Here is a 15,427-nt window from a genome sequence, read left to right on the forward strand (position 1 = left end):
ACTCAAACCGGTTAACTCTTTAAAAAAATATATCAAACTGGTTCACTATTAAAAAAAAATTCAAACCGGTTCACTATTTTGAAAAAGCTCAAACCGGTTCCGTATAAAAATAAAAACTTAGACCGGTTCATTGGTTTTACTTTAAAATCAAAATAAAAAAATAACTAGTGTAAAATCAAAATAATAGCTAGTTTGGGAAATAAAATTAAAATATAGCATTTTGGTAAATAAAATTGTAAAAGTAGCCACTTTGGTAAAAGATCCTATATTTTCTAAATATTAATTTTTTATAATTTTTACTTGCACATAATTTGAGACATTAAGAATCAAAGTAATGGCTAGATGAGTAAAAGTCAAACATGGTGCGATATTTTCGAAACGAAACGGAGGAAGTATACGAGTCTCCTATTATAGACTTTTCTAATGAAGATGTAGATCTTATTTGCATGGAAATTGCCAGTCATATTCAATTAAGTTTCTTGGTAATACGTATAACTGCCTCAGCCACTCCTTTTACATCCCGGAAACTCTTATAAATGACAATATTCAACCACAACTACTCTCATAGTCTCACTCATCTAGACTTGCTTCAATTCCTCTTAATTTCATCTCTTTTTTCACGTAGAAATGGCAGAAATTATGTTACTTATTGCAAAATCCACACTTGGTAAGATCGCTTCCTTCACCGGCGATCTTATCATTTCCTCTGTTACCAAAGAAATGAAAGCTGTTATGTCCGTTAAGAAAGATGTCGAGAATATAGGTAACAAACTGGAAGCCATTTGTGCTGTTCTTGAAGATGCAGATGAGAGGCAATATGTTAACAACGCATTTCATATTTGGATTCGAAATCTCAAGCGTGTTGTTTATGATATAGATGACCTCTTGGATGAAGTAGCCTTTGACGCTTTGAAACACCGTGTCAATGGATCCCATTTATCCAGCCTCCTCAGGTACATTTCCCCCTCTTCAAATCTCTTATTTTCTTTACAATTGAGTCACAAAATAAGAGATCTAAGGGAAAATCTAGAAAACATTGTGGCTAATAGAAATGAGTTTGGTTTGACTGAGCATCTGGTTGAACGCTCAGCTGATGAAGATAATTGGAGTACTTTTAATAGAGTTCCAGTTGTCAATAGACCAGATATTGTTGGAAGATGTATAGCTGAGAAGGAAATTTTAGAAAAAATAGGGGCTGTGAGAAAATATGATAACCTCTATGTACTCCCTATAGTCGGGATGGGTGGGATTGGGAAAACTGTATTAGCTAAGTTGGTGTATTGTGATGTCAAACATTTTGATGTTAAGGTGTGGGTATCTGTTTCTGAGAAGTTTGACATGAATAAGATCATAAAGGGTATTCTAGAATATAGTCATATTAGGTCTTGTTGTAGTGTTTCTAATAATGTGGAGATGGGGTTGAGACAGGTGAATAAGTTTTTGAGTAGAAAGAAGTACTTTCTTGTGTTGGATGATGTATGGGAAGATAAAATTGATGAGTGGAGAAAGTTGAGGAACATACTTGCAGTTGGTAAAAAAGGGAGTGTGGTTTTGGTCACGACAAGAAAAAGACAAGTTGCTTCAATTACTAAAACAGTTGACACATATTACTTGGATTGTCTTCCAAATGATGTGTGTTGGGATATTTTTAAGCAATTAGCATTCGAGAAAGACGAGGAAAAAAGATACCCGAATCTTACTGGGATTGGTTTGTCTATTGTTGAAAAATGTCATGGCGTCCCAACTGTTGTGAAAAGTTTGGGGAAAATCTTAAGAAATGAGAGGGACAATCAAGAATGGCACCGGATTGCTCAAATGGATAACTTCATCGAGCTGATTCATCAACATGATGTTAAAGTGTTGAAAACTTTAGAAATAAGTTATCACAAACTTCCGTCCCATTTAAAACTTTGTTTTGCTTATTTGTCATTATGTTTCAAGGGTACAGATCTTAAAACGAATTATGTATCATATATGTGGAGCGCACTTGGGTTGTTGCCACAAAATGAAGATATTGAACTTATGGGATATTCTTACTTCATGAAACTGGTATCGGATTCACTCCTTCTAGAACCGAGTAGTCATTCTATTGGGAATTATTGCGAGTGTAAAATGCATGGTATTTGGCATGATCTGGCTGTGAATATTTTGGGTGAAGAGTTGGCTATTGTAAATTTTGATAAGCTTGCAGTTACAGAATTTACTAGGCATATTGTTTGGGAACTATCTTTTGACAGTTTTAAAGATAAGATATTTCCTCAAGAGCTTCGCATAGCCCGGAAGGCTCGTACATTTCGATTTGGGTATAACATGAAGACCTGTATAAGCAAGTCATTTCTTGAGGAGATTATATCAAATTTTCGCTTCTTACGCTTATTGGATCTTAGGACTCTTTGGTTTGAGGATTTACCAAAGTCGATCGGGAACTTAAAGCATTTGAGATTCCTCGATATATCAGAAAATCCTTACATTAAATCTCTTCCAAATACAATATGCAAGTTATTGAATTTGGAGGCGTTTCATGTTTCTTATTGCGAAAAATTACAAAAGCTACCCAAGGATATATATCAGCTGCAGAGCTTAAAGAAATTATCAATGACAACATGCCAAGTGAGCTTAGGAACAAGATTCATTGAATTGAGTTTTCTACAATCCCTGACTCTTAGATCATGCAAGGGACTAACATCAATGTGGGATGATGATAATGTTAGGCACCTCAATTCCCTCCGAACCTTGAATATCATTGACTGTCCAAAACTGACATGTCTTCCAAATTGGTTTACCTCACTCAAAGAAATTACAATCTCTGATTGTCCTAATATGTCCTGTTTGCCTGCGACATTTCGCCATCTCACTTCTCTAAAAAGGCTATATATTGAGAGATGCTCTCTCCTATCAACAAGATACAATGCACAAGATGGACATGACTACTCGCTTGTACGACACATCCCCGAATTATGGATTACATGGTAACCCAAGTTACTCAAACAGGTATCAATTTCTATACCCAGTCTTGAATCATTCATTATTTTGTCACCTCGTGGTCTTTGTTTGAAAGATTGAATCCAAATCAAAATTTTATTTTTTACTATGTCCAAATAATTTATATATGTTGTATACTGATTAGATTTACTATCAATTGTTGTTATGTTGTATACTGATTAGATTTACTATCAATTATTGTTATGTTGTATACTGATTAGATTTACTATCAACTGTTGTTATGTTGTATACTAATTAGATATACCATCAACGAAAATGATAAAGGTCGCAACATGCGACCTTTAAGGCGTGTCACAATGATGACATGACATACTTATGTGTCATGATTTAAATTGGAATCTAAAATATTTAACTTATATATCCTATTATCTATATAATTAAATTAAAGTGAAGTGAAGGTTAATGAGAGGTAAGCAAACCCCCAATACTCATTTCTTATACGTCAATGGCTCTGTCATACCTACTCAAAAGACAACTAATCAATTCACAACTTTAATGCTTCAATCAAGAATGGAAAAAAAAGGATTATTATAATTAATTGACAATTTATCTTAGGCATCTAAAAACATTTCAATTGTCTAACATCATTAAAAAAAAAATCTCATATAGACCAACATAGATATATCTTGATTTATTAATTTCATAAGTACTCCCTATTTGTGTTATTACCATTATAATGTAAAGAGTAAGAGTTTCAAATCTAATGCATTATTTTATTTTCTTTCTAATTTTATAGAAATCCCTTGCATTAGCACGGTCTCATACTAGTACATATTTAAAATAAAGGTATGAAAATCTTAATATTCTAAATTGTTTATTTCTTTATACCGATTACCTTATTTACATATTTTCATAGTAAAAATTTTGCATTGATAGTAAAAATATTATGATTACTCATAGCCTACGTGGCGCCTATATGCACCAATTGAACTCCGACACATAAGATTGTGACAACTAAATGTTGTAGCAACTTGCGACCTTTATCATCACCCTTCTATCAATTGTTGTTATGTTGTACTACACTGATTAATTTACTATCAATTATTATGTTGTACAGATTAATCACCACCATTTTCTCAACTGTAATTGATGAGTGAAGATGGATGCATGTTTTTCATGGCATGCATGATAAAGCAACAGCTAGGCTTATTGAAGATTGAAGGAAACATATTCAAAGCAAACATCTAAAGTCGTACTTGGCTGATGTTATGTGTTACCTATCATTTAAATGTTTTCTAGGGAGTTAGCATGGTTTTACCTTACTCTTAAAGTCAGGGTTTTATGTGTAATGTACTCCTTTCTTTACGGGATAATTTGGTTTGATGTAAAACTGTTTCATGTAAATAGTTTACAATTTTCAATCATTTTCGTTGGTTGTTACGGTAAATTGTATACAATTTTCCAATAACTCTCAAAAGGATGGAAAATGGTTTTTGTTTAGAAAGGAAGGGAGACTTTCGCCTTACCTCTCTACTCTATCTTCCCATCAATCATCACCCATCCACTCTCATTTTTCTTTTCTCTATGAATTTTCTTATAAGGAACCTAACAAAAAAAACTAGTGAGTGAACTGATCTGGCTTCTTCAATGAAGTTCTTATGGATGCTTTGGCTATAGTACGTGTTAATTTTGAGTTGCATTATTTGTCAAATAAACCTCAACTCATAATCTTCTCATTAATATTCCGGCAACTTTTGTGTAAGACCTCCTTATCGAAATGACCACTTTGATTGTGTTACTAATGGTTCTATTGCTTAACTAATTATATCCATTGCTTAACTAATTGGTTTCAGTTCTTAACTAATTAATGTTGGTGCTTTACTAATTGGGTCCAACGCTTAACTAATTTTTTTCATTGCTTAACTTATATGACACCTAGGCAATTTTTTTGTCTAATGTATTACTCCCTCCGTATTTATTTAAGAGATACACTTGGCCGGTCACGGGTATTAAGTAAACGAATTGAATGAAATAAAGTAATAAAACAAGTGGGTTTGATAGATACTTTAATAAGCAAAACAAGTGGGGACCATGTCATTTTAGGGTGTGGGGGTGGAGGTGGGATGCAGATAAATTATTTAATTAGATGGTGGGGTTGATAAGTTACTAAAAATGATAAGTGTATCTCTTAAATAAATACGGCCGGAAAAAGCAAGTGTAGCCCTTAAATAAATACAGAGGGAGTAATACTCTATACTACATAGTATTATGTATTAGGACCTTTGACAAAATCTACTTTTAAAAAACACTATTTAACAATTATTATTTTCCAACTTAAAATAGGTTTTTTTGTTGGAAACACTACCACTTCACATTTTTTTCATTTAATTTTAATAATCCAACCTTTGAGCCATTTTTCAAAATTTATCCAACCTTTTGATTATTATATATTAATATAACCTTTATACCTCTTTAACTGATAATGCACCCTACTTGTTACGAAGCAGGTAAAACCGGTCGTGTTGATGACGTGGCTTCTAGCCATCGTAAAAAGTGTGAGTGGGCCATTTAAAACTCCACTCCCCTGTTATTTTTCCCCTGTCCATTTATTCCTCTTCTTCTTCCCTAGAGCTTTAGGAATCTCCATTGAAGGCCAAGCTTGTAACACCCTAATAATTCCTTGCTTTTTATAAAATATTTTCCGACTTAAAACACGGGAATTACCAAGATATTACCGCCACCGTGATAACGGCTAAGGCTATTTACCAGAATTACGCAGCGGAATTAACTAACTTTCAAAACATATAAAATAAGTAGTTAATGGTTATTAAAACAAGTTGGAAGCGTTGAGGCCCAAAACCAAAGTATTAAACCATTTAAAAATCTATTAACTGTAAATAGTATTAGTAGTAGTCATGACTAAATAAAATAGAGTTTATAAAGTACGGAAGAATTAAAACTCTCAATACGAATCCCATGATAACTTCTCCCGCAAGTTATCTCTACAAACCTGCTTTATTAAAAATCTACTCCCCAACATCGCAAATGCAATTGATGGATCATCATAGGGTCATTAAGGCAAAGGCCATGACTAGAAGACATGAAGCACGAAGTCAGCAAAAGCTGAGTACGAACAAGCTAGAATAACATTCTATCCTAACATGCTTCACTCGACAAATTAAATAATCCACATGCAAAAGCCATGTAATAAACAAATAAACATGGAGACAATACTCGACACTTGACACGACTCTTGACTCATAGTTTAATAAAAAGTAGCTTCGAACGGGTAAAGTAAAGTATCCTCAAAAGGAAAGAAAGGGTGATGGGAGCCAACCATACACCAAAATAAATCGGGCTACTACCGACAGTCGGGCCATACCGACAAGAATTCCAATGCACAACGGCATAAAAGAGGAATGAAACAACGTCTTGTATCATTCTAGGAGTACAAGTTTTCTGGCAAGACTCCCCCATTGTTCATACTCAAGGTATATACGTTGCAAGAGTTTTGAAGCTCTTTTGGGTTACACTTTACGTTAATTAATATGTTATGTTCAAGGCGACTCAAGACTCTACACAAGACACGACATACAAACAAGTAAACAATTCAACAATTCAACAATGACACTTCATTATTTTACTTCTTTAAGACTTGTGATCAAACATAGACTCAAGTGAAATTACTCCCATTGTTCCTTCTCAAAAACACTGTTTGAGATAACCTGACATTGCCTATTAACAAGCGGGGTGTGTCCTTAGCACGAATTGTCCTTAATTCAATTCACATAGACTCTCTAACATATTCTACCCTTTTGGTAGAATATATATTGCTCACTGGCAATATTCGACTGGCTCAATAATTATGCTAGACATCCTGTACTATAGCATAATAATAATAATAACAACTTGCGTGCGAACTACTCATACATGCAAACCAACTTGAACAACATGTTTGACATAATTCAACGATTATAAAAGTCCATAACATGATAGTTCAACAGAATCTATAAAGCATAATTCAATTAATAACATGCTCGTTCACATAGATTCAATAATAATAATAACATGCTCGTTCTCAATATCAAACATGAATTCATAACAACATATTCATTCCCAATCGTCAAATATTAATTCATAATAACGTATAAGTTCACATGATTCGCATTCAATACACTTCACAAAGTCCTCAAGGGATGGGTGGTCACCCTAGTCTTGTACGTACCTGGAATACCTAAGTACGGGGGCCACTGTGCGAATCACGACTCTCTAGAAATCAACTCCTATAAACAAAATAAGAGAACTAAATTATTATCCATGTTTACTAAATTTCCAGAAACTATTTAAGATTCTAAAACTCTTAGATTAATTAGAAATTAATCATTAATCGTTCATTTAATAGTCTCAAATAGTCAACTCAAGTGCTAACATAAAAACATTGACTTTTTAACTTTAAAACCATTAAAAATCAACTTTTTAAAGCTTATAAACAATCTGAAAATTTTAGTTGATTACCATAATTTAAATTGTCATTAAATTATGTGAATCAATCGCTTAATTAATTTGAAACCAAAACCCTAACAATAGGTTTTTCCAAAAACATGTTTTGACTTCAAAAATCAACACTTTATAAACTTATTAAATCTGAAAATTATAATTTCAATCATCAAAACCAATCTCTTTAATTAAAACACAATACTAAACCAATACGGTATTCATATCCGTTTTAATTAATTTAAATAACCCAAATATTTAAACTAATCACAACAATTAAAGCAATTTAAAACTGAAAATTAATATTTTTGAAAATAAATTTGATTATCCCAATTCAACACCACACACACACAACAATTAATTGTGTTGTGTGTGTGTGCGTCGAACAAACAACGCAACAACATCGACAACACACGCACGCACCGCAGAAGACAGTGCGCACGAGCACGCAACAAAGAGCGAGAGGGACAAGGGCGCTGGGCGCGCGACACAACAACGAGCGGGCACGAGGCTCAGCGCTGCGTGGCTGCTGGGCGGGACGGGACACACACGACACACAACAGCAGCAAGGGCGCTGCACTACGGGGCGAGGCAAGGAGAGGCTGGGCGAGGCTTGCGCGCAGGACTGGGCACGACGCGTGCCTTGGGTAGCAAGTAAAGGGATTGGACGAAAGAGAGGGTGAGGGTGCCGCAAGGAGAGAGAAAGAAGGGAGAGAGAGATTTCTGAATTTTTGGTTGTGAGGGTTTGACATGAGGTCTATTTAAAGATTTTCTCTACCTTGTGGGCTAGGTTTGGGTAGTTTTGAGTTGGGCTTATTACCGGGCTCATTTAAGTTTACTCCTTGCAAGCTTTGTTGGGTTTGATCAAGACAAAACAACCGGGCTTTAAGTAAATTAAATTAGTTTTTGAAATACGACCCAACAATTCCCGATTAAATAAATTCATTGAATTTATTTAATAAAATACGGTTTTTGAAATTAATTAATAATTAAATTAATAAAAAAAGCGCATTTAATTCTCACTAAATGAAATCAATTTAGAAAAATACTTTATAAATACAGCGAAATGCTTTATAAATATAATAAAGATATTTATAATTATAGAAAAATACGAGGTATTACAGTCTACCCTCCTTAAAAGAAGTTTCGTCCCGAAACTTGGGCACGAAAATCACAACTTTAAAACTAGACTTGGGACTATTGTGAGACTTTATTGCGTTTTCTTTGCAAAAAGTTTTAGTTGTTGTACTCTTTAAGTAATTCAACATGACAATAAACAGTGAAACTTCACTAGAAACAACGATTCAAGCATATCTTAAAGGATAAATTGGGTGAATAAGGTAAAAAGCGTGAAATTCTACCGCACTCTACCCCCCTTAAAGAAAACGAGTTACGACCCCGTAACTCAACTAACCTCGGGAAAAAGCTCGGGATATTTCTTTCTCATTTCCTCCTCCGCTTCCCAGGTAGCTTCCTCAGACTCTTGGTTAGACCACAACACTTTAACGATCTTAACATCCTTAGTTTGTGTACTACGCACTTTGCTATCAAGTATTTTGACATGTCTTTCCTCAAATGTCAAACTTTGGTCTAACTCTATGGTCTCCGGTTGCAGTACATGAGACTTATCCGGGACATACTTTCTCAACTGAGATACATGAAACACATTATGCACTCTATGCAAGTCCATGGGCAAGGCTAGTCTATACGCTACCTTCCCTATCCGTTCTAGGATCTCATATGGGCCTATATACTTTGCGCTAAGTTTTCCTTTCTTCCCAAATCTCATCACACCTTTTATTGGCGAAACCTTAAGCAACACTTTGTCACCTATTTGGAACTCTTCATCCCTACGCTTTAAATCTGCGTAGCTCTTTTGGCGATCTTGCGCGGCTTGGATTTTGGATTGAATAGTCCTAACCTAATTCATAGTGTCCTCTATCAATTGGGGACCTAATACAACGGTTTCACTAATGTCACTCCAACATAGTGGACTTCTGCATTTTCGTCCATACATGGCTTTGAATGGTGCCATCCCAATACTGGCATGATAGCTATTGTTGTATGAGAACTCAATTAGATCTAGGCTATCTTCCCATCCACCTTGAAAATCAATCACACAAGCTCTTAGCATATCCTCTAAGGTTTGAATAGTTCTTTCGGTTTGTCTATCCGTGGCTGGGTGGAACGCTGTACTCATTTTCAATGTGGTACCAAAGTTCTTCTGGACACTCTTCCAGAAATTCGAAACGAACCTAGAATCTCTATCTGATACGATATCCATAGGAACTCCATGTAATCTCACTACATGTTTGATGTAAGCTTTGGCAAGTTGTTCCATTTTCCAGGTTTCTTTCATTGGTATGAACACTGCCGACTTAGTCAACCTATCCACCACTACCCAAATGGTGTCATTTCCACTTTTCGACTTGGGTAAACAAGTGACAAAGACCATTGAGATATAGTCCCACTTCCAACTCGGAATCTGTAACGGTTGGACCTTCCCTTGAGGTCTCCTATGCTCAATCTTAACTTTCTGACAAGTCAAACATCTTGCCACGAATTCAGCCACCTCATTTTTCATCCTTGGCCACCAATAGACCTTCTTCAGATCCTTACACAGCTTGTCACCTCCCGGGTGAACAGAATATGGCGTATTGTGACCTTCTCTCATCAACTTTTCCTTTAGTTCACTACACTTTTGAGGTACACACCATCGTCCTTTATACCTCAAACTTCCATCCCCGTAGATCTTAAAATCAATCTCCTTTCCTTGCGAATCTTTTCCTTGATTCGCTCTAACTTAACATCACCAGCCTAATTCTCCCTAATTTCATCAAATACCGACGACTGGATGGTTAAGGCATTCATCATACCCTCAAGGCATTCTCCACTCACTATTTCTAGATTCAATCGCTGCGTGTCCTTACACAGCTCGTTAGCGACTACTAACGCATTCACACCATAACTTGATTTCTTACTCAAGGCATCTGTGACTACATTGGCTTTTCCCTCATGGTATTGAATATCCAGATCATAGTCCTTGATCAACTCCAACCACCTTCGTTGGCGCATATTTAAGTCCTTCTTTGCGAAAATGTACTTCAAACTCTTATGATCCGTGAATATCCTACATTTCACACCATAAAGATAGTGTCTCCATATCTTTAATGCAAACACTATGGAGGCTAAATCTAAATCATGGGTAGGGTAATTGGATTCATATGGCTTCACTTGCCTCTATGCATACGCAATCACTTACCCGTTCTGCATCATCAACACACACCCTAAACCATTATTAGAGGCATCACTATATGCATCATAAGTACCGCTCTCATCTGGCAAAGTTAACACCGGCTCGGTTGCCAATCGCGTCTTTAAGGCTTGGAACGCCTCCTCACACTGGTCATTCCACTCAAACTTCGTTTCTTTATTCATCAAGGTTGTCATTGGTTTGGCGATTCTAGAAAAGTCTTGCACAAAGCGTCTATAATAACCCGCTAAACCAAGAAAACTCTGAATATCGGTGACACTCTTAGGTGTAGGCCACTCACTAACAGCTTTTATCTTTGCAGGATCCACTGCAACTGCTTCTTTGGATACGAAATGTCCTAAGAACGCAACTTTCTCCAGCCAGAATTCACACTTCGAGAATTTGGCATACAACTGGTTGTCTCTCAGGGTACTCAACACTGACCTTAAGTGTTCCGCATGATCCTCCTTATTCTTAGAGTAGACCAGAATATGATCTATGAAAGCCACTACAAACTTGTCCAAGCATGCATGGAATACTCGGTTTATTAAGTCCATAAAGATTGCAGGTGCATTGGTTAACCCAAAAGGCATAACTATGAACTCATAATGACCATATCTAGTCCTAAATGCAGTCTTTGGTATATCGTGCTCTGCGATTCTCAACTGATGATAACCTAACCTCAAGTCAATCTTTGAAAACATTCCCGCTCCTTTCAACTGGTCAAATAGATCATCTATCCTAGGCAAAGGATACTTATTCCTGATTGTGACCTTATTGAGCTCCCTGTAGTCTATACAGAGTCTCATACTTCTGTCCTTCTTCTTCACAAACAATACTGGCGCTCCCCAAGGCGATGCACTTGGTCTGATATAACCTTTCCCTAGTAATTCCTCAAGTTGACCTTTTAACTCACTCATTTCTGCTGGAGTCATCCGGTATGGGGCTTTCGAGATAGGTGCAGTTCCGGGTGCTAAGTCTATGGTAAAATCTGGGCGGCATTCCCGGGATCTCTTCCGGAAACACGTCCAGGAATTCACTCACCACTGCAATATCCCCTGGTTGCTCTTTCATCACATGGTCTAGGTCTCTTAAATTGCATAAGAAAACAGGGTTCTCTTTGTGTATTAACTTCACGAGTACCATTGCCGTGACGATTCCTACACTCCTAGGTTTCCCAAAACGTCGATATGATACAACCTTTCCTAGACTAGACTTAAAATGAATCTTCTGTTTCTCACAGTCAATCTTAGCTTTGATCATTGCCAACCAGTCCATTCCCAAAATCACATCTAAATCTCCTAACTCAAACTCAATTAGGCTAGACAAGAATATGGTCTTGGCTATGGTTATCGGTACATTTCTATGGATCTTAGTGCATTTCACAATCTCACCGGTTGGAATCACTATGGGTACTTCAATCTCTTCAGGTTCTTTCAATCCTAACTTCTCTAAGATACCCTTTGATATAAACGAATAAGTCGCACCAGAATCAAATAGTACTTTAACTAAAATGGATTTAATAGAAAAGTACCAGCTATGACGTCAGACGAGTTTTCGGCTTCCTGCCTAGTGATCACATTCAACTTTCCTTGGGCAACTCCCTTGTTATAGCCACCTCCATTGGCATTTCCGTTGGCATTTCGGTTCCCATTCTGCTGATAGTTCCCTCCGGGCTTTCCATTACCCTGGCCATTATTGCCATTATTACCATTCTGGTTACCCCTTTGGTTTCCACCATTGTTCCCTCCATTCCGGTTTTGGTTATTCCGATTGTTGTTCTGGCGGTTGCCTTGGTTAACTTGGTTGGGTTTCCCATTCTTGGCGCAACACTCAAATTCTCTATGGCCTAGCTTCTCCCAAAACCTACAGACAACTTGGTTTCCATTACAGTCTCGACCTGGGTGATTAGTATGGAAACTTCTACACTCGTAGACTCTCGTTCCATTCCCTGTAGACTGATTCTTATCTCCATTGTTATTGTGGAAGTTGTTCCTGTTTCCACCCTGGTTTCCCCTGAACTGGAAATGGTTGTTTCCCTTGTTCTTCTTAAAGTTCCCCTGATTCTGCTGGCCACCACCTTGGTTTTGGTTACCAACATCCTTCCTCTTTTCACCAATTCCATTTTTCCTTTGCTGTAGGCCATACAAATGGGCAGCTTTTCCATATAGGGTGTCAACTGTCAAGAGATGTAAAGATCTCTCCAGCAAGCATCAGTTGCAAATCCATAGTCAATCCACTCTCAAATCTTTGGGCTCTAAGTTCCTCCGTTGCCACCACTTCCGGTGCAAACCTAGACAACTCTATAAACTTAGAATAATACTATTTTATAGACATCCCATCCATTTTCAACTCGATGAACTCTTGGGCTTTCTGCTTCTTCAGGTATGGTGGGTAAAACTTGTTCCTTAAGGCTACCTTGAATGATTCCCATCCAAATCCAGGTGTAGCTCTCAAAGCATTCTCACACCTCTGCCACCACAGATCAGCTTCTCCCCTAAGGTAATAAACAACACTATTAACCCTAAGGTCTTCCGGGCAATTGACAGCTACGATAAGCTTATCGAACTCCCTTAGCCAGTTCTCAAGTACAGTTGGGTCTATCTCCCCTTGGTACAAAGGAGGCTTACTTTGGGCCACCTTCTTAAACATCTCACCAGCTGGATCAACTCCTTGGTTATTCCTATTTTGTGCTAAGTTCTGCACTACTTCAGCTAGTTGCCTAACCACATCGGCAATTCCTTGGGTAGTCATTTCCCTTCTCCTGAATAAAACAAAAGACTAACTTTAACAACTGAGTTTGGACACTGCCTTACTAATTCATTGCACTAACTAGCCATTCATTTAGTACATAAGCATAAAATTTTCAGACCCTAAGCAAGATAAGCGTCTATTATGGCCGCTTTCTCTCTTAGTCCGCATCACAAAGTTCAAGTGGTGAAAATTGAACCACCTTGCAAGTACAATTTCATTGAAGAAATACATGAAATTCTTTTGCGATAATCGCTCAAGGAGAACATAAACTTAGAATTAAAGGTAAAAGAAAGAATTCTAAACTTTATTACTTCAATGGGAAAATAATACATCCTTTGGATCGTACTTTATTCGGAAAAACCACAAAGCTGAACTACTAAAACCATAAATAGTAGTTTACTACTTTATTACTTCACTAAAATTTAAGCGCTAGCTATTACATTAGAAAAGTCTTTAAAATGCTACTCTACTACCCAACTACCTCTACAAACTGGTGAAGAGTGCTCATGGTGAGTGCTCATGGTCTTCAAAGTCATCAAAGTCTTCCTCTGGATCAGACTCATACTCCATATCCTCATTATTCTGTTGTAGCTCAGTGTTTACTTTATCATTGTTAGTTTCAGGCTCAATTTCTGTGTCACTGGAGATCTCAATAGTAGGTTCAGGAATGATCGGGTTAGGGTTCTCAATCTCAACAACATCATCATCGCTATCCTCATCCATCTGAGTTTCTGTATCGTGATATAGTCCTACATTGTGAACACTTGACACTATCTTACCATCCACAAAACATTCCTCCGCAAGCTCTATAATCGTGGTCATAATCTCCAAATCATATTTCCATCTACCATCCGGAGTACCATACTTGTAGTAATTAGGAATACCATTTTCCATATGCATGTCACGATATCGGTTCTTAAGCTCTATGTATGGGTTCCTGGAAGGTAAGCAATGAATAACCATCTCTGCCATAACATCTTTCTTCCTTAGTTCAGGTAGGTTCTTTACTGTAGCAAAGTGGTTGCAAGCAAACTCGATCTTCTTCACATAAATGCGTGGGGTTTCACAATCTAGCTTCTCTAGGTTTCCTAGATTTGCATACTTCGAAATCAACATCTTAACTCCTGAAAGTTAACAACTACAAGGCCTTACTAAAGTGTTCCAAAAACAAAGTAAGTTCGTTGAGCCATACAATTTCAATGCACAAGTACATGCTTAATCATGAATCGTGATGCAATTAATCACATAAAGCAAAACAAGACATGATCAAACTTTAAATAAAAGATCACATAGTCAAGGCATAATCACATAAACACTTGATTAGCAATGCGTACTTAACTTAAATGCATACTTAGTCTAATTATACCCTTCTTAATCTACCCTTTCCTCACTTAGAGTAAATAAAAATTTTCGAATTTAATTTAAATAAATAACTTCAAACATACACGAAATTATTAAAATTAAAATCGAAAATTAAAATAATTAATTCGATCGTTTTCAAAAATAAATAAAAGAAATAAGTAAATAAGTAAATAATTAAATAAATAATTAATTAAATAAATAATTAATTAATTCAGAATTAAGATTTTTTTTTTTTTAAATTCGGAAAATCCAAAAAAAAAAAAAAAATTTGAAAAATCCGAAAATATTTCCGAATTAAAAAAATTAATTCGAATTTTAATAAAACTTAAATAATTAAAGTAATTTTCAAATATTTGAAATAATTGGTATTTGGCTTTTTAAAATTTGGAGTACTCAAAAACAACATTTTTACTTTAGGAAAATAATTTTCGAAAAATCCTAAAGTTCCGCAATCGTAGTTTAAGGATTTATCACTTTGCACTATTAATTAATGCAAAGCAGCTCTCAAACTAGAGGTCTGCAAATACCACGTTGTAGTATCTATATATTATACTAAAAGAGAGGAAATCAATGTGGTGATGACAAATGTCACTCATTGATTCGCCTCTCTTATGGATATTA

The 15,427-nt window shown here is 36.1% G+C and overlaps 1 protein-coding gene across 1 annotated transcript; it reads left to right on the forward strand.

Annotated features, from left to right (window-relative positions):
* Nucleotides 1–469: 469 nt before the first annotated feature.
* On the forward strand, nucleotides 470–4,468 carry LOC110778521 (putative disease resistance protein RGA4). The gene is made up of 2 exons (XM_021983075.2): nucleotides 470–2,991; nucleotides 4,061–4,468. The coding sequence occupies exon 1, from the start codon at nucleotides 628–630 to the stop codon at nucleotides 2,971–2,973; it is 2,346 nt and encodes a 781-aa protein (XP_021838767.1). The 5' UTR covers nucleotides 470–627; the 3' UTR covers nucleotides 2,974–2,991; nucleotides 4,061–4,468.
* Nucleotides 4,469–15,427: the final 10,959 nt, after the last annotated feature.

The sequence above is a fragment of the Spinacia oleracea genome, chromosome 3, assembly GCF_020520425.1.
Source record: "Spinacia oleracea cultivar Varoflay chromosome 3, BTI_SOV_V1, whole genome shotgun sequence".
Lineage (NCBI taxonomy): Eukaryota > Viridiplantae > Streptophyta > Magnoliopsida > Caryophyllales > Amaranthaceae > Spinacia > Spinacia oleracea.

Excerpts from the sequence above, each read along its gene's own strand:
- LOC110778521 (XM_021983075.2), top strand. The coding sequence starts at position 628 with ATGGCAGAAATTATGTTACTTATTGCAAAATCCACACTTGGTAAGATC.